Source organism: Oryctolagus cuniculus, chromosome 15 (assembly GCF_964237555.1).
Source record: "Oryctolagus cuniculus chromosome 15, mOryCun1.1, whole genome shotgun sequence".
Taxonomy (NCBI): Eukaryota; Metazoa; Chordata; class Mammalia; order Lagomorpha; family Leporidae; genus Oryctolagus; species Oryctolagus cuniculus.
Window position 1 is genome coordinate 4,360,472 of NC_091446.1, and position 25,971 is coordinate 4,386,442.

At 57.3% G+C, this 25,971-nt stretch overlaps 1 protein-coding gene across 2 annotated transcripts in view; it reads right to left on the reverse strand.

The window, feature by feature from the left end:
* Positions 1-17,699: 17,699 nt before the first annotated feature.
* The window catches only part of DOCK1 (dedicator of cytokinesis 1), a 494,355-nt gene continuing 486,083 nt past the window's right edge, over positions 17,700-25,971 (reverse strand). For both annotated transcript variants that reach the window (XM_051833503.2, XM_008274844.4), the window contains exons 50-52: positions 23,692-23,845; positions 21,100-21,251; positions 17,700-18,761 (exon numbers count right to left, since the gene is read on the reverse strand). In XM_051833503.2, coding sequence (XP_051689463.2) covers positions 18,666-18,761; positions 21,100-21,251; positions 23,692-23,845 — 402 coding nt within the window. In that variant the 3' untranslated portion in view covers positions 17,700-18,665. The remainder of the gene's footprint in view (positions 18,762-21,099; positions 21,252-23,691; positions 23,846-25,971) is intronic.

Here is a 25,971-nt window from a genome sequence, read left to right on the forward strand (position 1 = left end):
AAATGTTTACACCAAAATAAACATCTTTTAATTTTACTTTCCCTGAACTTCTTAATGCCCCCCCCTGCTTTTTTTAATTATAAAAGTTTGAGGGTTCCTACAAACCTTGTTGGAAGATCATACCATTAAACAGAAGCTGTAGGCACAAATATCTCCAAGACAAATTCTTCTCTGCCTTGGGCTTCTGTGAAGGGACAGCTCCCTTAAGCTCCATGGGAGCCCTATTATTGGCTTGAATAATTCTCTATGGCACCACATTAAGTCTGAGGTTGAAACAGGATTTTCCAGTCATCTGCTTGGACTCGCCTGCAGGTCTGCGTGCCCCGAACTGGATCCGAGAAGGCTTTTCTTAATTTCAGCAGTGCCGGCTCCTCGAATGGTGAGCGGCTCTTCCTGGAGGTAATCACTCTCCCTCGCATTTCACTGTTACTGGCAGAAGAGATCAAACTGTGGGACCAGCGTTGTGGTATAGCGGGTAAAGCAGTGCCGGCATCCCATATGGGTGCCACTTCCTGTGCCGGCTGCTCCACTTCCGACCCAGCTCCCTGCTGATGTGCCTGGGAAACCAGCGGAGGATAGGCCCTGCGCCCAAGTGGGAGACCTGGAAGAAGCTTCCGGCTCCTGGCTTTAGTCTGGTGCAGCTCTGGCCACTTGCGGAGTGAACAAACAGATGCACAATCTCTATCTCTCTCTCTCTCTCTCTCTCTCTCTCTCTCTCTGTAACACTGTCTCTCAAATAAATAAAATAAATCTTAAAAAAATAAAGAAATAGAAGAACCCAAGCTGCATCTTCATCCCGCGGCCAGGAAAGCTCCCGGGCTAGCCCTCTGGACCGCTGATCCACTGGACACGTTACCACAGGTGCTGCCGCAGGTGCAGCCAAACTTTCTCATACCGCGCGGCAAAGACCCGCCCTCCACCAGCTCTAAATCGCGTTCCTCAGTTTCCCGTAGTACAGACACCATTGTGCTTCATCCCCGGGAGGCTTCTTCCGGCTTTCCAAGATCTCCCACGCTTTCCTCAAAGTCTAGCCAGCTTCTGCCCACTTCTCAATTCCAAAGCCACGCCCACATTTTGAGCTTTTCTTGAGAACACCTATCCTGGCACCCAAGTACGTTGCACCAGTAGTAGTTCAATCGCCGCGGTAGACTAGACGCACCAGGTCATCTATAAAGGAATTCACCCTTATCAATGGGGAGAACTGCCTGAACTGTCTCCCGTTATTGTCTCGACTGATGATGGAGTTCGAAGGCCATGGGGCAGGCTGTTGGGAAGAGAATGGATGGGAAGGAAAAGTACAGGGAGCCCTTGAGCACAAGCTGGCTTGAACCTGTGAGTTCAGACCAGAGCCCGCCTCGGCCCCTGCTGGGCTCCTCCGTCACACACCCACACACATCCAGCCCCAGCTCCAGAGAAGCCGAGGCGGACCCAGGGTGGGTGGAGCGCCTGCAGGTCCAGCTTCTGCCCGTGTCAGTGAGGTGACCGGCAGGCCAGACACAAAACTCCTGAGCTTCCAAAGACTGTCCAAGTATGCGGAGAAAAGTGGCTGCTGCTTCATTAAACTGCACGCAGACTGTCTGTGGCCCACCCTAGCCCACCCTTCAGAGGAGGGAGTGTGGAGAAACTTGGTTCAGCCCAGACACATTGACATATTACAAAGCCACACTCAGGCCAGCGCCGCGGCTGAATAGGCTGATCCTCCGCCTGCGGCGCCGGCACACCGGGTTCCAGTCCTGGTCGGGGCGCCGGATTCTGTCCCGGTTGCTCCTCTTCCAATCCAGCTCTCTGCTGTGGCCCGAGAAGGCAGTGGAGGATGGCCCAGGTGCTTGGGCTCCTGCACCCGCATGGGAGACCAGGAGAATCACCTGGCTCCTGGCTTTGGATCAGCACAGCACGCCGGCCGTAGCGGCCATTTGGGGGGTGAAACAACGGAAGGAAGACCTTTCTCTCTGTCTCTCTCTCTCACTGTCTAACTCTGCCTGTCAAAAACAAACAAACAAACAAACACCAAAGCCACACTTAAGTCCTAACACCAAAATGTGTGAAACTGACAGCACATAGTCCAGCCAAAATAAAACTCTAAACAAAGTGCACTTAAAACAGTGCAATTAAAAATTCTAACTGCAATATTCCCCACTGGAATGTGTAAGTTTATTAAATGAGCATGCACACTATTCCATGACCCAAGCAGGTGGTTGTAGAAATGAAACAATGTTGCAATATTAGGAAGCCGATGAACATCTTTTTCTTTCCAACAAATTGAGCAAATTATCCAAAAATTGATTTGGAAAAATTAATAAGTGAAAGGCGACATTCGTCGCAGGAGCCAAGGCGAGAGATTAACACTAGAGAAATGAGAGGGCCTTGCTAGGTTAAGATCTCTACAAGGAGGCAATGAGATTTTTTTTTCACTTAGAACATTCAGCAGCTGTCAATCATGCCTGGGGCCAGACCGAAACTGCACAACCAACCCCTGTTGAGAAGTCAACACCGAGAAAGCAGCGTGGGGTTGGCTGCTTTCTGGAACTGGAGGCGGAGTCTCTGAAACCATGTAGCCTCCAAGCCTTCACTCACCACGTCCAGTTCCCCGACGTCACCAGCATGCACGGTGATCCCCCGCACCCGTCCTTCTCCCTCCCCCTCCCTCTGCCCCGCCCCGTCTGTGTCTCTCTCTGCCTCCATCTCCCTCCAGCACCAGCTCTCACTGTCTCCGTGAGCTTCTGTCTCCCACGGGCTGCTTCACAGGGATGTAGGCCCAGGGACACATACGTGTACACATGAGTGACGTTGTTCTTATACGTGCGTGGCGTCTTCCCTTGTTTTCTAGAAACCTGTCTAGAGTCTTCCTTTCACATCCTAATTCCTGGTTTATTTTACAATGGAGGAGTCACCGCGGTGAACCAAGCTGGGAAGGCACGAGCAGTCACGTCTGTGAGAGTGAGCGACGTCCCCATAATGCTTTATTTACTGCAATTTGTCCTGACAAGATTTGGCTTGACTCATCCAGATCTGCTTGACAGTGCATTTCCAAGAACACATTTGCAGCCCAAACCTGCTTTAATTTAAAACCAGTGGTTGCAGAAGGACTTGCTATCTCCAACGCAAACCGTCCGTGCTCGGCCGGCCTCTTCTCCTCGGGTGTGTCAGGGGCAGTGACTGGTGCCACGGAGCCGGCAGTGGCAGCCCCGAGCCCAGAGCTCTCTGGGCCACTTGCCTGGGGAGGGGTTTTCAGTCCTGGCTGGATCCAGTCAGAGCAGAAAAGGGCAGCGGGAGCTCTTTGAAGGTGGACTGCGATGGAGTCCTGCGGGCCCAGCCTGCCTGCACTCGACTCATTATTTCTATGTCCAGGCCAAGAATTCCCATGGCTTTCCAACCTAGTGTACTTTGAAGATGCAGTTCAAAGCCAAACCTCCATCCACCCATCCATCGTTTTGACCAAGCACCTGCTACAGACTTAGGTCCAGGTGCTCACACAGCTCACCTGGCCTGGCCTGGGAGTGGACTGCCCCCTGCCGAGGCTGGCAGCACCTGGCCTGGCCTGGGAGGTAGACAGGCCCCTGCACAGGCTGGCAGCAGGTGGCCTCCCACTTTCCACTCCCCAAGGACTGGTGATGCTTGCACAGGTGCAACCAGCCCTCTTCTCCTTCGTCCGGGACACAGCCTCCCTGGGCCAGTGAGGTCTGCAAACCCCATCTGAGGACACAGCCTGCTGCCTGCTGCGGCCGTGCCTGGAGCTGGGCAGAGCGTGCATCATCAGATGTGTCTCAGGGCGCTGGGAGCTGGCTGTGCTTGAGACCAGGGACCAGGGACCAGGGACCAGAGACCAGAGACCAGAGACCAGCGACCAGAGACCAGGGACCAGGGACCAGGGACCAGGGACCAGAGACCAGGGACCAGGGACCAGGGACCAGAGACCAGGGACCAGGGACCAGGGACCAGGGACCAGAGACCAGAGACCAGAGACCAGCGACCAGGGACCAGGGACCAGGGACCAGGGACCAGAGACCAGGGACCAGGGACCAGGGACCAGAGACCAGGGACCAGGGACCAGGGACCAGGGACCAGAGACCAGGGACCAGGGACCAGGGACCAGAGACCAGGGACCAGGGACCAGGGACCAGGGACCAGGGACTGCCCGGGAAACCTCCCTGCCTGGGGCGTGGCTCGGCTGCCGAGTCAGTGCCAGTATTGCTGGGGGAAGACTGAACCACGCAGAGTCCTTGCCCAGAGGCCACTGCCTGACCAGAGAGAGGGGCCTGTCCAGGGCCCTGCAGAAGGCCCCCGAGGGAAAGCAGGAGTCGGAGGACAGTCTCTGGTGAGCGTGGTGGCCAGGGACCCTGGCTGGCGCCCACCAGACCAGCTAGCCTCCTCCCCAGGTGTGCACTTGTCCATGGCTCCTCCAGCCTGCTCTTGGGTGTGATTGGGGAGGCTGGAGCGTGACTTGGGGTCCAAGGTGGTCCGGAGTGTCGCCCTGGACACATGGCGCTGACGGTGGGTGTGAGCAAGATCTGGAGCAGAAGAGGCCTCGTGCAATGCGTACCTCTTGGTAAGACTCACTGTATGGGTCCTGGCCAGGCAAGGTCCCTGCACACGTGTGGTAGACTCTGGCATTCAGTACAGTAGAGGGAGGGCACAAGGGGATGCAGGGTGTCGGTGGGAGGGGAGGGAACATGGGAGGGAGGGTGAGTGGGGGAGGAATGACACATGGGGCAGGGGAGGGCATGTGGGGCAGGGTGTGCAGCCTGTGCCAACCTGCAGAGGCCCTGGGGCTCAGGAGACCCAGAAGCCCGGCCTGCAGGGAAGCCAGGGCCACAGTGTGCCACGCATGGGCCACCGAGCCCTGAGAAGTGCTTATCTCCCTCTGCAGACTGTGGCAGCCCTGGTTCCGGGTTCCTTTGCTGGCTCATGGTGTGTCCCATAGGGCACCTGCTGTCAGGTGATCTGAGTCCTTGCTAAGGCAGGAAGGGGCGGGGCTGTCTCTGTAGAGCTCACGGCCTTACTGTCCCCCACAGTGGAGGAGCCCTGAAGTGTGGGCCGCAGGCTGCCAGTTGGCACGCGCCCCTTCCCCCTCCCCACCTGTGCCCAGCGGCCTTGGCTGGCCTCCGCTCCCAGAACACTGCACAGCCCCAGCAGCTACCCCTCCTGGCAGTCAGGGCCTCCGCCCACATCCATCCTTAACGCACTGGGCCTGCAGCCCCAGTGTAGCCCAGGTTCCCCCAGAGCAGCAGAGCCCGCGATGAGTGGCTTGCTCGGAGGATCTGAGCACCCTGGGGAGGAGGCGGTGGAACCAGCCCGGCTCCCAGGCGAGTGTCTAAGCCAGCCGGGCCTCCTTGCTGCTGAGACTGACAGCTGCTTAGCCCGCCCCTGGGCACCGGCACACAGCAGGAGCAGGCGGGTCTCTTCTGCACTTTGAGCTGCCAGTCATGAAAGGCCCCCTCTGTGACGCTGTGCGTGAGGCCCGGGCCCTGGGGGCAGCTGGGGGAGCCTGGAAGCAGCGCTGGCTTCCAGCAGGTGCAAGAGGGAGGGACAGCATCATCTCCTGGGAACAAGGAGCCAGCGGGGGGCAGGGAGGCCTGAGGGGAAGCCGGGGCGGGGTCTGGAGGAAGACTTGGCTCCAAGCTCACTCCCTCTCCTGCCCGAATAATGCAGAGAAAACATCTAGTGTCCAAGGATGAGAAAGCTCACACTCAACAAGCGCATTTCTGTCTGAACAGCCATTTCTAAAGCACGTACAGACATGCTCAGACTTAGACACACGTGGATACACAGACACACACAGAGACACCTACATTCCCAGACCCACACACACGTATGTAGCACAACATACACACAGAAGCACACACACACATATATACATGGACACACATACCCCCACACACAGATGTGGAAATAAATACAGAAACATACAGACACACACATGTACACAACATACAGAGACACACACATGCACACAGTGACACACGTGCACACAGTGATACATATAGAGAAGCACGCAGATCCACACACAGACACGAACATGTACAGAGACAGACAGACTCAAACACACACACAGGCACAGACACATACACACACACACAGACACACACAGTCTCAGCTGGGTGCACCTGGGTGCCCGGGAGCTGGTTGCTGAGCCTTCCTTCCCTGTATTCCCACACCCGCCTGCCTCCTCCACCTCATCTACATAGTGGGCGGGGCAGGCAGCTGTACCTCCCAGAGCCAGTCTCCGGATGCTTGGTCAGGGGGCACCAGCCCTGCTGGCCGCTCCTGGGCACCTGGCAGCAGGGGGTACAGGAAGAAGTGGGCAGGTTCACCCTGGGGAGCAGACATATCACCCCCTCCCGCGTTCTTGTAGTGAGGCATCATGGGAACATGCATATGTGAAGCAGCATGTCCCCACCACGCTGGCGGGTTGATTGGGACCTTGCATCCGCGGTTCAGCCTGGACCACGTCCTCCGTGAAAACGGTGGGTGAGCGAGAGCGAGCGGAGCCTGTGGCCCTCGGTGCCTTGGTGTGCAGGCTGCGTGCTGTGGCCAAGTTCTTGGTTGCTTGAGAACGTCCCCCAATGCTCAGAGATTTTCGGATGAGTGGGACTGGGCCCGTGGACCCCCGACGCTCTTGTTGACGTGCCTGGACGTCATGTGCAGGGGGCCTTGCCCTTCTCGGGCAACAGCAGGACCCTCCCAACACCCTGCTGAGCTGGGGGCGTTCCTTGCATCCAAATGTCTTCCTCAAGAAAGAACCCCCACCCCCAGCCAGCCGCGGGGTGGGCAGTCACTTCCGGCTGTGCCGCGCTCACTCAGGGATCTTGGTCAGGCAGAGATAAGAGCAGTGGAGGCGAGGAGGCTCCAGGGGGAAGGTTGTTCTCTCGTGCGACCAGGCCCTGAAGACTGAGTGGCAGCTCCCAGGGACAACACAGGTCAGCGGGCAGTCGGGTCCCAGCAGCGGCGGGCTCTGGCCATCAGCTCCCCTTACTGGGGGCTATTGTGGAACTCAGGGACACTGTGCCCTGACAGAGGCCAGGGAAGTGGGTGTGGGGACCGGCTCGTGCCAAGCTGTGGGCCTGCATAGTCTCGCTTGGGGATTCCATCCCCGTTTGCATCGTGGTGAGTTGGGGGACTGGAACTTTCTTAGACACGGTGGCCTCCCGCGGCTGTGGCAAGGCTGGAGAGCTGGAGAGCTGGATGGCGGTCCTGGCAGCCACAATCATGATATCCACTCCGTCCTCTCAACTGCCATTGCCAGGGAGTGACCAGTTAGGATGCTTAGGCTGTGAGTCGCAAACACTGAAGAGCGGACCAAAGCGGAAGCAAGCAGAAGGAAGGAATGAAGGAGAGAACAGGAGAAAATGGAAGAGTAGAAAATCGATAGAGAAAGCCAACAAACTCAAAACTTGGGTCTTTGCAAAGAGCCACACCAGTGACAACCCTTTAGGTGAACCAACCCCGAAAGAGAGAGAAAGGTCTCCAAGCACAAAGTCAGGAAAAGACTGGACATGGCTATCCCGGCCCTGCAGATAGCAGCCCAGGTCCCTGGTGCATGGGGCGGTCGGCTCAGAGGAGGACAGCTGGCGGCGCTACCCAGGGCCTGGCCCGCTCCCCTCTGCTCTCAACGCCACACCCCCTGCTCCTGACGTTGCGAGCAGCAGGGCACGGCTCACTTCCAGAGTCTGTTCAAGGAAGCCCCTTGTCGAAATGGCCACAGACTGACTGCAAGGGCCGACCCCTCCTCTCCTAGTTGGACTATGCGGTGGGACTCGCAGTGTATCTGAGAACGACAGGCATTTAAAAATTTTATTTATTTATTTGAAAGGCAGAGTAACGCAGAGAGAGAGAGAGAGGCAGACGGATCTTCTTCCTGCGGGTTCACTCTCCAAGTGGCTGGAACAGCTGGGTCTAGGTCAGATCAAAGCCAGGAGCCAGGACCTCCATCCAGGTCTCCCACATGGGTGCTGGGGCCCAAGCACTGGGCCATCCTCTGCTGCCCTCCCAGGTGCATTAGCAGGGAGCTGGACCCGAAGTGGAGCAGCTGGGACTCAAACTGGCGCTTCTATGCGGGATGCCAGGGACACAGGCAGCAGCCCACGTCGGTGTGCAGGACCATCTTCTTTCTCACATCCATCGGGACAAGAGACCCTGTCCCTCAAGGACACGTTTGGGTAAATGTAGGTTTCCGTTCACTTGTGCATGGTGGGTGTAGCCAGGGGACAGCCACACTGCCTGCCTGCGACAGTCGTCCGCGGGAGCACCTCCCCCAGTCCCCAGCTTCTTTCCTCAAAGTGCTGCTGCTCACATTGTCACATTGTCACCGATGATGATGACGACAATGATGAGATTGAGGTTCATTAACTCGCTCAAGGTCATGAACATTTGCACACGCAGCAGGCGGTACAGGCAGAATTCAACCTAGGCCCTCAGGTAGCAGGCACGGGGCCCCGACCCCCGTGGGAGCACAGAGGGGAAAGCCCTCCGTTAGCTCAGTGCTTTATGCGCAGCACCCAGAGAGCGAGTCCTGTGCTGAGTCCAGCTCCACCCATCGGGGGCAGCGCTGAGAGGACCAGGAGGTGCTGCCTGCTCGAAGTGACCGGGACGCCTGGCCGAGCGGCCACCAGCCCGTGCAAGGTCACAGCCACGTGTCACAGCGTGGGGAGGGGGGACACCTGACTCCTCTGCTCTACCTGTGACCCTCTGGAAACCCAATCAGATCACGAGTGGGAGCCTATTTTAGACAGCAGAGAAATGACTGATGCAAGCCAATATTGTCCTATCCGACCTACAGGAAGAACTCAGCAACACTGTAGTTTTCTTGGCCCGTTACAAAGTGGCTCTCGGACTCCAGTGATTTAAAGTTTTAAGACATTTCTGCTTTTCACATCTCCACGCTCGAGGTGGCAGGTCTCGCCCCATCAGGGAAACTTCGCAGGGAGGGACAGGGTGAGAATTAGCCTCGTCAGACAGAGGCAAGCCCGGGCACCGGGGGCGCTGGGAGCGGCTGTCTCCCTTTTTCTCTCTTAGACTGTGAAATCAGTGACAGGCTTCTGCTGTGTGCAAATTAGGTCCTGCTGCACCTGGGCCATGGGCAAGGCCTTTTCTCATTCTTCCTCTCCTCTCTTCTGTCTTCTCCTTTCCTCTTCCTCCCTCCTCCTCCTCCTTCTCCTCCTCCTCCCTGCTCGCTTTTCTCCCTCTGCGGCCGGGTCTGTGCTCACCGCACCGACACGGGGAGCGCCACGCTCTCATCAGCCAGGCACCGGCGCCAAGGCTGCTTCTGCAGCCCCCTGCCCTCCCTACGCCCCCCGAACCTGCTCCTGGACGGCGCTGGACACACGGGGGCCCTGCACCCTTCTTTCATGGAACCTGCTTCCTCTCACACCCCAGAGACCTCAGGGCCAGGGGTCGACCCTGTCCCTCTTCGGCTCCCAAGGAGGAGTGATTGTTTTGAAGGCCCTGAGGGGCTGCGGGAATGGGCGGCCCACCCTTCAGCCTCATCCCGTTGCTCCCTCCTCACTCGCTCCTCTGCTGACTCCAGCCCTTCTCCGTCAGTGCCAGCCACTCGGGCCCCTGGGGCACAGCCTCTCTGGCCTCTCAGCCCTGTGCTCGCTCTGGGCGGCTTCCTCATCCCCGCTGACGCCTTGCTTCTGCACACGCACAGCTGACGCTGCACCTCCTACAGGGGAGTCTGCAGTGAGCACCCCATGTGGTGTCCTGTGGCCCGGAGGGCGGGCAGGGGGCAGGCAGCAGCCGGAGGAAGGAAGCAGGGGGTGCCGAGCCCTTTCTGCACTGGCTTCGGCCTCCGCTGTCCCCGAGGGGCATGCTCCCTGGAGCAGGAGCTGCAACGGTGCCAGTGCAGCTCCGGGGGCGCCCTGCCCCCACCCCGCTATCTCAGCTGCCGGGAAGCCTCTGTGGGCATCAGGCAGCCAGCGGGACCCCGGGGACCAGGAGCTGAGCCCTGGAAGGGGGGCACCTTGGAAAGTCGGGAGGTGAGCAGGTGGAAGCACCTGGGAACAGGAAGGGTGTGGAGGGAACTGGGCTTGGGGGCGGGAGTACTGGGCACAGCTGCTGGGGAGAGGAGAAAGAGGGTTGGGGTGGAGAGAAGACGGCTTTAGGCTGCTATGTGGGGCTTCCATGAGCCATGCCTGCTTCTCCTCCCCTCTCCTCTCTTCCCCTCCCCTCCCCTCCCCATGTCCTGGGGTTTGTATGGGACCATGGTTTCCATTGTGTTTTCCCAACCCAAACGTGTCTGAATCCAGTTTTCTCAAACTCTGGCTCATGGAGGGCCCTGGACATACCTGCTTGTGTTAAGAATTCCTTCTTGATTGCAGCCCAGTGGCGAAGATGTGCAGTGGGTGTCCCCTCCTCCTGGAAAGAACCCGCCTTTCTCTCTAGGGGTCAGCCACAAAAGGTCATGGAAAGGATGACCACCCAGCCCTGGGCAGGACAGCCCAGCCCTGGGCAGGACAGCGACCGGGAGCTTCTAACCCCATGGGAGTTCTAAAGCCATCATCAAACACAAAAGCCGCCATGTGCCTCGGCAGATCGCCTGTCTCCACTGTGCTTTGTGCCTCTCACGCTCACGTTGGGGACTCTGCAGGTGAGGGCACTGGGGGTCTGGCTTCAGGGTGTCCCTCCTAGGACACGATTCCGGGCCTCGTCTGCTGCTCCTCCAAAGCCCCAGCTTGTCTCCATTGTGGGCAATTTGCTCCCTTCCTTCACGATGGCGAACTCAGCCGCAAGAACCGAGGTGGAAAATGCCTTTCGGGGACAGTGTTCACCTGTGCTGGAGGCTTCGGACCTCCCTGATGGCTTTGCAAACGAGGCAGGGCTGTGGGAGTCCCGCTTGGTCTCTGCGGGCACATCCCTGACCCCGAGCTGCCAGCGGCCAGGCCTGGGATGATCCCCCAGTAGTCCAACGCCCTGCACAACTGCACACAAACCTCCTGTGGTCTCGGCACCGTCAGACTGCTGCTCTGCACCCCAAGGCTGCATTCAGACGGTCTTGTGCAGAACAGTCTACCTTCGCCTCCCCGAGGCGCTGTGTGCTCACCCCTGTCGTGTCTTTGTCACAGCTGCGGCACCTCCCAAAGCTCGCCTTTCCTGGGCAGGGGGCTTCGGCAAGGCAGTGGAAGCTCACAGGGAGGCCGGCTGTGCTCCCTGCCGGGGAACCAGGAACAGGTAGGAGCTTAAAAATAACCCAGCACCTTGCAGGTAGCTCCGTGTTCCACATTAAGTGTCCTCTCCAACGCGAGGGCTCCTAATGCTAAATTAACTGTTAACAAGTGTTTGCAGAGCTTAATTTATGCTAATTCAAAAGCATTCGCTTGCTTTCTCCAGCTGCTTCTGCCTCCCTCCTACATTGCTGCACTTTCCAGCGGCAGCCGCCGAGGTGGAGGCAGGAGTCAGATGCTAGGGGCGGGCATCTCTGGGGTGGTTTCTGGGCCCTGGGCCTTTCCACGGGGGCTCTCCACGGGTGTCTGCACAGCTGGCCCCCGAGCTCCGCTGAGGGGTGGGAGGCTGCAGGGACACCACTGGCCCGGAGCCACAGGAGTGGCCCTGTCCTTATCTCTTGGGTCAGCCCAGCACCACAGAGAATGTTGCCCCCCACCCTGCTTCTGCTCAGTCCTGGCAAGAACCTCAGGGACCTTGATGCGGGGACAAGACCCCAGAGTTACACAGAGAGAGAAGAGGCAAGAGAGAGAGAGAGAGGTCTTTCATCCACTGGTTCACTCCCCAAATGGCCGCAATGGCCAGAGCTGTGCTGATCTGAAGCCAGGAGCCAGGAGCTTCTTCTGGTCTCCCACGTGGGTGCAGGGACCCAGGCACTTGGGCCATCTTCTACTGCTTTCCCAGGCCACAGCAGAGAGCTGGATTGGAAGAGGAGCAGCTGGGTCTCAAACCGGCGCCCATATGGGATGCTGGCGCTTCAGGCCAGGGCATTAACCCGCTGCGCCAAAGCGCCGGCCCTGTCTGGTGTATTTTTATCATCCTGAAAAGAGGCCATCCACTGGGGCTGGGGGTCTGTGGGCCCCTGGATGTAGGTAGAATGTCTTTCACAAGCAGGCTGCCAGTGTGGCTGGTAAGCTTGTTTACAGACCAGCCGGCATCTCCCCACTAATAGCATGTGTGACCACGCAGCAATAAATACACCTTCAGGGTGGGTACAGTCTCACCCAGAGCTAGCAGAGGAGGGGGCTGAGCCCCTAAGGCTGTCTCCAAGAGGCCCCTCCCAAAAAAAAACACTCCTGCAACTGCCCTCTGCTCCGCGCCTGGTGACAGGGTCACCCTTCCAGACCCTGGACCCCTACTCTGCTTCCTGCCTCTAAGAGCTGCCGATTCTGGTCATCTCCTAGAAATCGATTCTCACCATCCGTGCCAGCTGTGTGACACTCTGCCTCTCAGGTGACGTTTGGCCGATGCTTCCTCATGACTCTAGTTTTGCATCTTCGGTAGTGCTATGGTTCGGGTATTAGTCTGAGCGTTGCTGGAGTACCGTCAGTGGTTAATGGGTTAAAGGCGGAGCTTTAACCCAACCACGGTGATGGAATGCAGGGCCCTTGGGATTGGTTAGATTGGATGAAGTTAGCCAATCATGGAGGCACTCACAGAGGACGTCTGTGTGCCCTGGCTTAGCAGATGCTCCTCATCTGCACCTGTTCTGCCGTCCCACGTCCACGGCAGACACCAGACCAACAAGATTGCCCAGTCTTGGCTGGCGCTGCAGCTCACTAGGCTAATCCTCCGCCTGCGGCACCGGCACCCTGGGTACTAGTCCTGGTTGGGGCGCCAGTTCTGTCCCTCTTCCAGTCCAGCTCTCTGCTGTGGCCCGGGAAGGCAGTGGAGGATGGCCCAAGTGCTTGGGCCCTGCACCCACATGGGAGACGGGGAGGAAGCACCTGGCTCCTGGCTTTGGATCGGCGGAGCGCGCTTGCTGTGGCAGCCATTTGGGGGGTGAACCAACGGAGGGAAGACCTTCCTCTCTGTCTCTCTTGCTGTCTAGCTCTATCTGTCAAAAAAAAGATCGCCCAGTCTTGGACCACGACCCTCCTAAGTCGCGCCTCTCCCGCATTGGTTGCAGTGATGGGAGCTAATCCAGGAAGGAAAACCCCACGCCGTGCTCTTTAAAAGTCTTCCTGTCGGGGCCCGGGTTTTAATTTCTCATTAACGAGATGCTCTCTTTATTTCTTGATCGAGGCGGTGTCTGCCAGCATTTTCTGCTGTCAGACTGTTTTTGCCCTTGTAGTGAATAAGTGTTTTGTGAGAACACGCTTTGGAACTTTGTCAATACTCCGTTTCCCATCCAACATTCAATTTGCTCATTTATGGATTTGCATCTATATGGAATCTAGAAAATTCCTATTTTATTCAATGGGTCAAAATCTGGCATTGTTTACCTTCGATGTTCAAACTGTCCAGAGTCAGACATCCCATCGCCACTCCCTGCCCTCACGCTCGCTCGCTCTCTCTCTCTCTCCTTCCTGAGCAATTCTTCTCATTCTGACATGAGATGCTCTAAGTTATCTTGTATCCCCAATCATGGAGTCAGACATTTCTTGAAGAAGCCTGGATTTGTTTTACTTAGAAGCCAGAGAGTTCGTAGAATTCAGTGCCTCCCAACATTGAAGACACAGTAATTCATCAGTAGCAAGGGCTGCAGCCCAGGTGCCAACAGGTGAATGTGGATACAGGAGATGGGGAAGTAACGATCGGTGGGAATGGATTGCAGGGCTCACGGCTGGTGGGCGACTGCGCGACAGACCCTGGAGTCCTCAGTGTCGCGGGCAAAGGTGGTCGGCCGGAGATCGAGAGAGCAGTGCAGACTTCCGGGAGGCCCTTCCCAGGCAGGGCAGCACCCAGGCCACTGTGTCGCAGGTCAGTGCCCTGAGGACAGCAAACCCAAGAGCAACAAACGGAGCAGGATGGGGTGCACGTGGACCCTGTGTGGCTACGCGGTCACAGCAATGACCCCCAAAGGCTTAGCCGAGAAAGCAAACCCTGCTCAGAATGTAAACAGAGGGGAACCTGAGCACGCAAAGCAGCCTCCTGCACACCCACCAGCCCTGGAGGCTGCCCGCCAGCCCCCGTGCAGTGCAGGTGGAGGGGACACCCTGTCAGCTGCAGCCCCAGACATGCAGATGCCACTGTGGACGCCCCAGCCGTTGGTGACAAGGAGGGAAGACGGCATTACCATTTGACCCACGGGAAATCCGTGACCGCTGAGGCCGGGTGTCTTGTCTGGGGTCTCAGATTCTGGATTTGCTTCCTGGGATCTGAGCTCTAAAGCTGCCTCTCTAGGGGAGATTTTCTGCAGACCACTGAGTGGAGATGGAGAGAGAAGGAAAGGGAGGGAGAGAGACATCTATTTTTTTTAAAGCTCTGTTCATGTATCTGAAAGGCAGAGTTACACAGAGGGAGGGAGGGACAGAGAGATCTTCGATCCACTGGTTCACTCCTCAAATGGCTGGAGCTGGGCTGATCTGAAGCCAGGAGCCTCTTCTGGATCCCCAAAGTGGCTGCAGGGGCCCAAGCAGTTGGCCCATCTTCCACTGCCTTCCCAGGTGCATTAGCGGGGAGCTGGATCAGCAGCAGAGCAGCCGGGACGTGAACTGGTGCCTGCATGGGAGGCAGTGACTATACCCACTACACCACAACACCAGGCCTGAGAGATTTATTCCAAGTTCCTGGACACTCCTGGCTTTGCAGGGCAGAGCGGCGGGAAGGTTGGGGACACAAAATTTCTTCTGCAGGAAACTTCAGTTCTTGTGTGTGAGCCCCTGACTGGACGAGGTCCACTTACACTGCCAAGTGCCACCTCCTTGACTTGAAGTGGGCTGGTCATTAGCCACATCACAGAATCAGCACACGCTACACCCATCAGTGCATCTCAACTGGGTCCACAGCCTCGCCACCTCGCCTGAGCTGCTGCCCAGGGCTCATGGGCACGCACAGGAATTGCCAACGTGAGACCTGCTGTGCGTCAGAACCCAGGGAGTCCACCCTCCCCCTCGGGCATGGGTCACTGTGTGTAGGTGTCACAGGAGTGGTAGCTCCTGTCTGTGGGTGGCACACAGGGCGCCTGGATCCAAGCTCATTACTGGCCCTACAGGTGCCCTTAGACTCCATCAACAAAACCACAGATGTTTTAATCATTCTGCAAAGGCAGACTGCCAAAAAAAAAAAAAAAAGTGATAAAAGTCTTCAAACAGACCTTAAAAAGCTAGTAAAAATTAAAAAGTAATTGGAAAGAGATAAAACTAAAAAGCAAAAGCTGAAATCCATTAAACCAACAAAGACTTCCATGAACACAAAACTTGAAGTGCAATACCATAAAAGAATCCAGAGAAGATGATGAAATCTGAGAATTAAAAAGATCAAATCTTCCCACAAAACAATAATCTTCAACTTGATTAAAAAATAATGTCTTCAAATACAGGAAGCAATCTTCAAGCACCAAGGGTGGCTTTCAAATGGAAGAGAAGGCTTTTTCATTGATAAAGTACAGCTTACATACTATCCCCTTTCAATAAAGAGTTGAGGAACGCACATTCTAAACTGAGTGACGAAAGATGGAATTTTAATAGAAAAGAGAGCATTCTGGGAAAGTCAGAGGAATAAAACCCAAACTTCAACTGTATGAGAGCTACATCTGGCTTTGAGCTTCCTGGCAACCAAAGCAACAACAGAACACGGAAACCCCCTCTTCCTGTTTGGAGGAACCACTCTAAGGCAATGCCATCCCTCAGGGCTAAAAACTGGCTCTTGGCGGGACAAAAATATTTTTTTTAATGTAAAAAGCATAAATACACGCACTGTACATATACAGCATAGCCATCCTCTTAGAATGGCATCACTGGGCATGGTTAAGGGGAAAGAACTCTAACAAGGATCCCCGAGAGGCAACTGTGGAAAAAAACCACTGAGAAACGCAATTCCTGAGTGAAAGGCATCAATCTCTGGATCTAGAGCAGCGAACCTTCCTCTAGAGGGAGGGGACCCTGAGGGCCCCGCAATACAGAGAGTGGGGCTCCCTGATGGCGGCTGCACAGTCCCACTGCAACCCCAGGCAGAGGTGCTGCGGAGTCTGCGTGAAGAGCTGGGGTGCGGGGGTGCATCAGCACACATTGATAATCTAGACCAGCACATTGATAATCTAGATCAGCACATTGATGATTTATATCAGCACATTGATAATCTAGATCAGCACATTGATGGTTTGTATCAGCACACTGATAATCTAGATCAGCACATTGATGATTTGTATCAGCACATTGATAATCTTGATCAGCACATTGATAATCTAGATCAGCACATTGATGATTTGCATCAGCACATTGATAATCTAGATCAGCACATTGATGGTTTGTATCAGCACATTGATAATTTATATCAGCACATTGATGGTTTGTATCAACATTTTGATCATTTGTATCAGCATATCGATAATTTGTATTCTGGAAATTCTGCAGCACGTTGGTCATCTCGTCTGGCATCACCCAGCTCTAGAGATGAGTGGGGTGGCACGGACAGGGTGGGGTTGTGGCATGGGAGGCTATCCCAGGAGATCTGGAAAGACCTAGAACACTGTGCCACTCCACAATACAACTGCCATCCTCTTGGGGCTAGGAGCTGTCCTACGGTTTTCTGTGGCTGACTGTGCAAGGCGCGATGTGGACTGCCCCTAGAGTGGCCCACTGCCCTCTGCTGCACTCCTTCTGATGGGTTGCCAAGGTGACCCCAAGGATGCTGGACCATAACCCGTTTCTCACACACTCCATGGAGGGAGAGTCTTCGCCGCAGCAGACAGTAAGGATTCCCAAAGGAAGCACTGCATGTGCACAGGGGTCTATGGTTTCTTGGGGGTGGCCTGGGTCTTCACAAACACGGAGAACCAGGGACACAGATTCCCGGAGCCTCTTGCCAGGCCGGGCATTGAGGCAGAAAGGCGCATTCCTGCAGTGCCAAGCTGGACGGCATGGACATCTTGCCATATTCGGCAGAGGACCTCACTGCCTTCTCTGTCTCTTGCTCCCTCGGATCCAGGCTGGCAGCCCCCAGAGAAAGCTCTACAGTCTCCATGGCTCTCAAGTTCAATCACACAGCTCATTAAACAAAGCCCTCCCTCAAATGAGCCGCTGCAAAGGCAGGCGAGGAGGCGTGAGTGTGCGAGCCCAGAGCCCGCGGACCTGGGGACCGGAAGACAGCTGCCCAGAGGCTCAGCGCTGTTCCCGTCCGAGGGGGACACGCGGGCACATGGCACATGGATGCATTCCCTCTCGACTCCCAATCAGAGACCAGGAAACGCCAAGCTCTGAGCAACATGTGTGCATCCATGAGTATGTGTCGCAAAACCCTTTAGGAAAGCGGAATAGAGGGGCCAGAGCTATGGCACAGTGGGCTAAGCCTCCGCCTGTGGTTCTGTGGGTGCCGGTTCGAGTCCCAGCTTCTCCACTTAATCCAGCTCCCTGGGAAGGCAGAAGATAGCCCACGTGCTTGGACCCCTGCACCCACATGGGAGACCAGGAAGAAGCTCCTGGCTCCCGATCAGCGCAGCTCCAGCCGTTCCAGCCATTTGGGGGGTGAGTGTCTCTCCCTCTCTCTGTTGCTCTGCTTCTCAAATAAATAAATAAAATATTCAAAAAAAGCGGATTAGAAATAGCAACATTTGTGTTTTACATCAAAGAATAAAAACATAATATGCCAGACGCTCTGAATCTTTTTAAATAACCCTTTATTTTCCATTGTCAATGATTAACATTTGAGACTACTAGAAGAATATCATGATTATAGCGAATAAAAAAATATAGATGATAGAATAAAAATATTAGGATGCACAAAGTTAGTTTTTTTTTTAAAAAAATCATTGTCCACCAATACTTTCAGAACGTAGGAGCTCTGAAAAACCAATTTCATTGTGTGGGTTTTTTATTATTATCATTATTTATTTACTTATTTTTTTGGTTAGTCTGTTTGCTTTTGTTTTTTTTACATTTCCAGCAGTTAAAAGCTGAGAACACATATTGGGAATGATTTGCAGATGCCTTTTCTATCCGAGAGGACCACAACATGAGAACAAGTTCTAAGGACCACCATATACACACACTCTGTACAGGAAGGGACACAGAAGACCCCACGGGAATCGCCTCGTGCAGCGCTCAGACCCTCCTCTACCCACACGCACTTCCCCGTGTGCTCGGGGTCCCAGCGGTGTTCCCGCCCCACGAGTTAGTCACTGTTCAGGAGCAGAGACGTGACCTGTTGGAATGACATCAGAGGAAGGAGGAGCTTCCCTGGGAGCATGGCATGTGACTGGCTGATGTGGGTTAAAGACAGACTCGGCCAACAGAAAGTCACAAGGACAGGGACCGCAGGTGCCGCCAGGGCAAGCCGGGTCCGGGCCTGCAGAGAGAACTGAGGGTGCTTAGGCAGCATCACCACACAGGGAGTGATGCAGGGACGTCCCAACCTCACCACCCACGACTCACCGCAGTCGGGCTCTTTGCTAAGGCAACCCATCTGGCACGAAAACAAAGGACCCCAACCCAGCAGACATCCGGGACCCACACCCGCCTTGCTCCGCGATGCCCAGGGATGCAATGGCGCTCGAGGTCAGCACAGCCCAGCGAGGAGGAGCTCAGGCGGACGAGAGGCAGCCGCTGGCTCTTCTGAGACTGCTGCCCTCACTGCACAATCCCGGAGTCCACCGACGTCTGCTTGCGCGTGGTCTTGGGAGGGGGCGGGGGAGGGGTTTTGCTGGGCAGCGGGGGTGGCAGATGCTGGAAAACACGAGTGGGGGAGACATCATGTTAGCCACGTTCTAACAGGAAAGCGGCGGCCCCGGGGATGGCTGCGGGAGCTAACTGGCCCTGGGCGTGTCTGCGGAAGCTAACCAGCGTGCCCGGGGGTGTCTGCGGGAGCTAACTGGCCCTGGGCGTGTCTGCAGGAGCTAACCAGCGTGCCCCGGGGATGGCTGCGGGAGCTAACACCTGCCCCTCCATGTGACTCGGGCTGCCCCACTGTCTGCGTTGCTGAGTCCCTGAGGGGAGCGACCACCACTCTGCGCTCCACTGCTTAGACCCAAGTGCTCCTGATGGAGTATTCTGTGGCTGCCCAAGGGACAGGCATGTCCTTGGAGCTCTCTCCCGGGGTGAGCAGGGAGACTCTGTTGCTTTCTGAACTACAAGAAAAGATCAGCAAAGTTTTCCTGCAAATCGCCCCAGAGTCCCCACTGCCAGCCGTGTGGGCCCACGGTCTCCGTCGGAAAAGCAGCGGGGCAGGAGTGCGCCGGTAAAACTTCCTCCGCCACAACAGGGGGCTGCCGGGGCTTGGGTGTGAATGACCCAGGGCAGCTGCTGGTCTGCTCCGGGGACCCCCGTGCCCGTCAGGAGATGACTCGGAGGCATGGGTTGACCCAACGGGTAAATGTGCGGGTGAAGACATGAGCAGGTGAACCTATGAACAAATCCGGGCAAGGGGCAGGGGTCTCAGGCGGAGAGAACCGGAAGGAAGTCACAGAGCAGTCCCACAGTGGAAGGGTGACCGTGCACTGTCCATTCGGCCATCAGCAAAGATGACTTCCAGAGCAGAGAGGGGCCCATATTTCCTCCTGATTTTCACGCGAGTAAATACAAAGATGACCGCGTGCTGAGCCCCGAGAGGACAGCACAGGTGGAGAAACAGACGGGCAGGGCGGTGCAAGGGTGCACGCACGGGTAAGAGAGACGCCCGCCTCTGGTCTGATCACACCGCGTGTTCACACCTGAGAGCCACACTGGTAGGCGGGGGGTTCAGTCCAGGGCCAGACCCACATCCTCTGACACGCCAGATACGAGAGTGACAGTTATCACCATTAAGCAAAACGATAGCTCTCTGGTCGTGGGAGCCATCATGGAAGACTGACAGCTCAGACTGAGTTGCCGACACGCCTGGGTGGATCTAAGGGAGGCACAGGAGGATCCGCGACCCCCGCCCCCACTGCAGATCCTAAAACGGCTTTCAGGGCCTGTGCCGGGAGGCAACTGCCGACTGTGACGTTCCACAGCGCGTCACCCGGATGCACAAACAGCGGAGAGGCCTGGCTACCTCACCTCACTGCATTCACACCTCTTTATAAACCGGGCAAAGGGACTAAAGCGAGTGCACATTCCCCCTCGCTTCAGGAGCTGCACACGGCTTCCATATCCCAGAACGCTGCGTCCAGGAAGCCGAGACCAGACAGTGGCAGCCCTGAGTTGATTCCAGACAAGAATGGTCCTAATCCCAAGTTTGGAATTCCCAGTTTACCAGTGTGGGAGACGTGGGGGACACTCCTGCTTTTTCCAACAAAATAAAGAGATGAAAATAAAGATACAACTGACCACCTAAGCCATCAGGAAAAGAACACCCAAACAACCCCAGATTCCCGCGAGAGATGCTGGGGATCTCCCTCTGTGCTCCAGAAACTCAGGCTGCCCCAGGCTCCAGCAGGGAGTGCCTCCGGTAGCATTAGTGATGAAAAGCAGAGAGGCCCAGGGAGTGCCAGCCTAGGACCCGGCTGAAGGGGCCCTGAAACGCTGGCTGCTCCTGCCTAAAACCAGCACAGCTGGGGGACAGCAAGCCAGCACCGAACCCACAACAGGGAGGGCTGGGTGTGCCACGAGGGGCAGCTGTGCCAGAGCCCACCGGGTAGGTTCTCTGTGCTGCTGGAGTTGTCACCTCTCAGGAGCCACCCAGCCACCAGATGCTGCCTGGAGGGACGGTTGGCACACGAGCCTCTCCAGGGTGGGCAGCCAGGCGTGCCTCCCACCCAAGGCACAGGTGGCCCACGTGCTGGCCGAGTCCCACGAGAACTGCGCCTCCGTGGGGAAGCCGGCTGCCTGAGGCCCCGCCCCTCCTCGGGAGCCACAGTAGTGGAAACCGCTGTGCCATGCAGGTCAGACGCTGGTGACGCCGAGGGATTGGATGGTGCCTGCCGACCGTGGTCCTCACTTGGCATCTTTCCTCACAATCGCATCCAGACCCCGAGGGACTCGTCCCTGTGTTTGCTGGGCCCTCCCTTGGTGACCCCATCCATGTCAGCTACCGGGATTCCTGTGTGGAGCGGGCAAGTGTGGAAAACCCACGTTCACAACTCACCCTCTGATGCGGAGGAGGGGGCGGAGGCGTCGCCGAGCCCACTGAATCCTGGTTTTCCATCAGGTTCCCGTAATCTGCCATACTGCCTTTGAGGGGCAGAGGGGGCGGGACATCAGCCAGGTCCACCGTGGTCATGCCATTCAGCTCCACACCTGCAAGGTCAGGGCCGTTTAAAAACTGACTGGCAGCCGCACCCCAGGGGGCCTGAGTGCTCAGCTGGCTGTCCATCTCCGGGCAGGGGCGGCAAAGCCAGACACACTTTACCCTGCTCCACGGCAGGCCAGAGAAGGGAGCAGCGAGGGGCAGGAACATGATGGGTGGGACCCCCCTCCAGATAGAATATTCTAGAAAGAGAATAACAAGCACCATACCATGCCTAACACCAGGGCTTATGGCCAGGTATCAATCTGCTACAAAAACAGTCACGTCAATCCTCTGGTGCCCTTGCCTTGGTGCCACCCAGAGTGCTGTGCCGTGACTGTGGTCAGTCCCCCGGGCGGGGGGGGACTGGAGGATGTCACCCAGCCAGCAGCTACGATGCAGCTGCCGGCCTGCCACCACCGCCTCCCGGTCTCCCTGCACAGGGAGCCCACAGTGGCACGGGATGCAGTTCTCAGCAGCGGCAGGTGCTGTGGCTGCCGCTGCCCTCCGTAAGCGGAGGGACACAGCAAAGGGGACGTTTCCAATCGAGGAATGATTACCCCTCGTGGAGACTTAGCCGTAATCTGCCGGGCTTTCTGCTACCGAGAGGGTAACGGACACGTGTATGGATGGGTCTCCTCTGGAGTCTCCCCAGCGTTCACCTGATGCAAGACGCGCTGTTGGGAAAACGCTTCCAAGGAGCCGACCCGTGCGGGCAGAGAGCGGGAAGGAAGCGTCCGTCCCCTGGTGCCGAGCCCTGTCTGTCTGTCTGTCTGTCTGCCTGTCTGTCTGTGGTGGTCTACAGGGACTCCAAAAGGGCCGTGAAGCGTGGAATGAGAGGCAAGCTTACTATGGGACAAGAGTCGGGACTCCCTGCACACGCAGGGTCTTCATGAAGATGCGTACTGCAAACAATCGTGCATAGAATTTCCATTATCTTCTGCACCCAAAACGCACTTGTCTTTTCACTGCATTGTCATGGACTTTTTGAAGGCCCCGAGAATACAAGACCTAAAATCTTGTGTACAATTCAGTGATCACACAGGAAGTCGGTGCCCAGTGAGCAGCACGCCCCAGGCCCCTCCCTCCACCCCAGTCACCGCTATGCCCTGCCCCCTTCATTGGCCTTGTCCAGATGTGCAAGTGGGGGCAATGGCGTTTCTCCTCTGTGAGCATCTTAATTCAGCCAGTGCACCTGCAAGGTCCAGCGCTTCAGCCCTTTCTACGCCTGGGCGCTGTGCGGCTGCGCCAGTATTTCTCTGCATGCACGCTGTGTTTCTCTGTTCCGTAGGGGAGGGGCGTTTGGGTTGCTTCCACCTTTTGGCTACTGGGATTGAGGCTTTGAGGGATGCTCACACACAACTACCTGAGTCCCTGTTTTCAGTTTTTGGGGGTGCGGGCCTAGAAGTGGAACTGCTGGCTCTTACGGTAATTCTACATTTAAGTACTGAGGAACCAACAAAGCGTATTCGTTAGCATTTTGCAATAGTGTCTTTTTGAAATATTTTTTAAAACAAAAAAAGGTTAATGTTTTTTAGAAACAGATCATGTGGTGATAGCATACGGATGTGGGGAGGCCCCCTGCCCCCAGCTCTCTCTCTCTCTCTCTCTCTCAGCAGCCTCTGGTGCAGCTGGCACCACCCCACTTCCCCAGAATCTCTCCAGCTCCCCTTCGACAACAGCAAACCAGGGTAAGGGCACTTGCCCCTCGCCTGGCGCAGGGCACGCTGCTCTCCTGCCGTGGACCCCTCTCAGCCACAGGAAGGGGCGGGCTCCCCGTGCGGCTTCAGCCCCCACTCCCTGCCACCTCCTTCCTACCCAGAGTCCCCTCGGATGAGTCGTCACACAGTGGCAAAAGCCGGGTACCACTTCCGGCGGCATGAACAGCACCCTTCCGGAAGATGGATCTCAGGGGTGCACGCAGACCCTCAGAACAGTCTTTGCAGATGCCTTGAGCTGAACGCACCCTGGATGGATGGTGGAGCCCCTAGGCAGTGACTGGAGTGGAGAGGACACAGTGGGAACCGTGGGGCCCCAGCCCAGCCACGGTGGGATTGCCGGAAGCCGCCGGAAGCCGCCGGAAGCCGGGAGAGAGGCGTGGGGCAGATGGTCCACATCAGCCTCGTGAAGAAGCTGCCAGCCCACACCCGGCTCAGGCTCCCGAGACACGAGGGGCCGGGGCTGCCTCCCTGCTGCGGGCTGTGGTCGCTGGCTGGGGCAGCCCTGGAGGCTGTGCGGTAAGTGCCGCCCCTTAGCCCCTGCACACTGCCTGGCATGTCTCTTGTGGACACCCGGAGGCCACGGGCCCTACATGGCTCAGGAGCGAAGGGGGCTGTGCCAGGAGAACAGGAGCCTGCCGCCCCCAGCCCCCAACCTCTGCAGTCCGTCAGGCACCTGGGCTGAAGCCAAGGCCTCGGGTCAAGGGGACTTGCGGAACGGACGCCCACTTACTGGACTGCAAGCTGAAGCTGAGCTTGGCCCTCGGTGTGACCGGAGGGGGCGTCTGCTGGGCGGGCGAGGATGACGGGGACACGGAGAAGCGCCGCTCGCTCCCGACGACGCTGAGGACCTGGCTCTTGGGTCTCTGGGGCCGCAGGGGACTTATCTGCATTGCGGGGACAGAAAGAGCACAAGGTCTGCAACTGGGCTGAACCCTGTCCCTCCCCGAATTCCCGCACTCAAGCCCTAACCCTCCCGACCCCAGGCCACGACGCTGTCTGCAAACAGGCTCTGTGCCAATGACTGCATCGCGATGAGGTCCACAGGGTGGGCCCTAATCCACAACGACAGCTGATGTCCTTCTGAGAAAGGGTGATGGACAGACACACACAGGCAGCACGTGTGCTGCTTCCATATGCCAAGCCTTGCCAGGCTGCCAGCATCCAGCTGAGGGGCACGGCACAGGCGCCAACACCTTGACCTTGGACTTCTGGCCCCCAGCACCGGCAGAGAATGCATCTCTGCGGCTGACACCTCCGACGCAGTGCCTGTGGCAGGAGCTGCACTACACGAATGCGGGGGCTCACAGCACACTGCTTACACAGCCCGGGGACGCCAGCTACTGCACAGGTGTCCTGGAGCAGCAGGCTACGGCCGCAACCAGTCAGACACCATGCGAGACACACAGGGCAGCCTCCAAGGGCCAAGAGCAAAAGGGACCAGGCAGGGCTCAGCTCCAGGGCCCCAGCCTGCCCCTGACACTGGCATCTCCTGGCGAGCGCGTGCGCATGGAGAACCTCGTCTCTGCTGCTTTCCATCTTTCCCCTCGTGCGACGCTGGTACTGAGTAGGATTCTCTCTCCTTCTCACACTTCCTACAACGTGGTCTCAGGCCATCAGGCCTCAGAGAGCCCCAGCTACTACAACACTCTGAGGCGGGAGTCAGCAAAAAGGTGATGAGCCCTGCTCACCAGGAGGGCTCCAGCCCACACCCTCCCCCACCACCACCCAAGGAGGGCCAGGCAGGTGTGGCCTGGCTCGGCACTGTGGCCTGACCTGTGGGCCTGGAGTGTGGCTGCCTGGGTAGTGGTACGGGGTCTGCAGTGTCACTGCAGGGGATGGGCAAAGCCAGCGCCAGTCCGGGGCTCTGAGGCTGGAAGGAGAGGGCCCTGGCTGGGAGGAGGGGTGAGGCTCAGTGGAGAAGGAGTGACTCGCAGCCACAGGCGACAGGGCCACTTCCGGAACTCTCCTGCGCCGCACGGCCGGGTCCCAGTCAGCCGGGTTGCTGGGAGAGCTCTGGAGGTGCCGGGTCACTGGGTCAGTGCGCCTGCGGGCTCGGCAATGGCTCAGGCGCCTCTGCCGGCCTCTGCTGCCGGGCCCCTGAGGCAGAGAGCAGAGGGGGCTTCACTGGGGACACGCAGGGTGGAGCCTGCAGGTCCGACTCACAGAGCCTCAGTGAGAGGTCAGGAATTGCTGCCGACGCACACGGAGTACGGAGAAGCGGAGAGGAGGGAAGACTTAGGCAGAAGCTCTGGGAGACTGGGTGGTGGGAGGCTGGGGGCTGGGAGATGGGGGGCTCCATGGCAGTACCAGGGGCCCAGGGAACACTAGCGGGCACCGATGTCACCCCTGGCCCTGCCCCAGGGGTGCACGCCTGGCCACAGGCACAGAGGCCCATGCAGGACAACCCCTGGTGCCCGACTCTGTCCTTACACCTCTTGTTGGAACCTGTCCCCTCCCGGTGGCCACTTTGTGGAGAGAAAGGCAGCTGGTTTGGACCAGGGTCAATTGCTGGCCTCCCGGTGGCCGTCCTGGGCCTGGCTCAGATGCTGACAGCCAGGTCAAGGTTCTGCGATCTGACCGAGGTGAGTTCTGAGGGCTTTCTGATGGCACTCAGGGGGCCGTGTGGCCCCGCCTCTGGCCTTGGCAGCCTCAGGGAGGGGCGGAAACTGTGCTCTGATGGCCTGGGGCCTGTCCTGGGACTGCTCTTCACCCAAACCTGCTGAGGTCCGCTCTGCCACCTGGCTCCATCTTGAAACAGAGCCTGAGTCAAAGTGCATGAGACTCAGTGGGAGTCTGGGATTCATGGACTGTGCAATCAACGCTTCCGTCCCTTCCCCCACCCACTTACAGGGGTTGAAACTTGAGAATTCTCTCCCGGGCTTGGGAGAAGCTTCAGCTGGCATCCCAACTGGAAGAGTGGACACAGATGGAGGCTGGGTCATCTGGGGCTTGGCACCTGGGCAGTTCATGCCTCCACGGGGCCCCATGGCCGTGTCCACCTGCAGGCTGC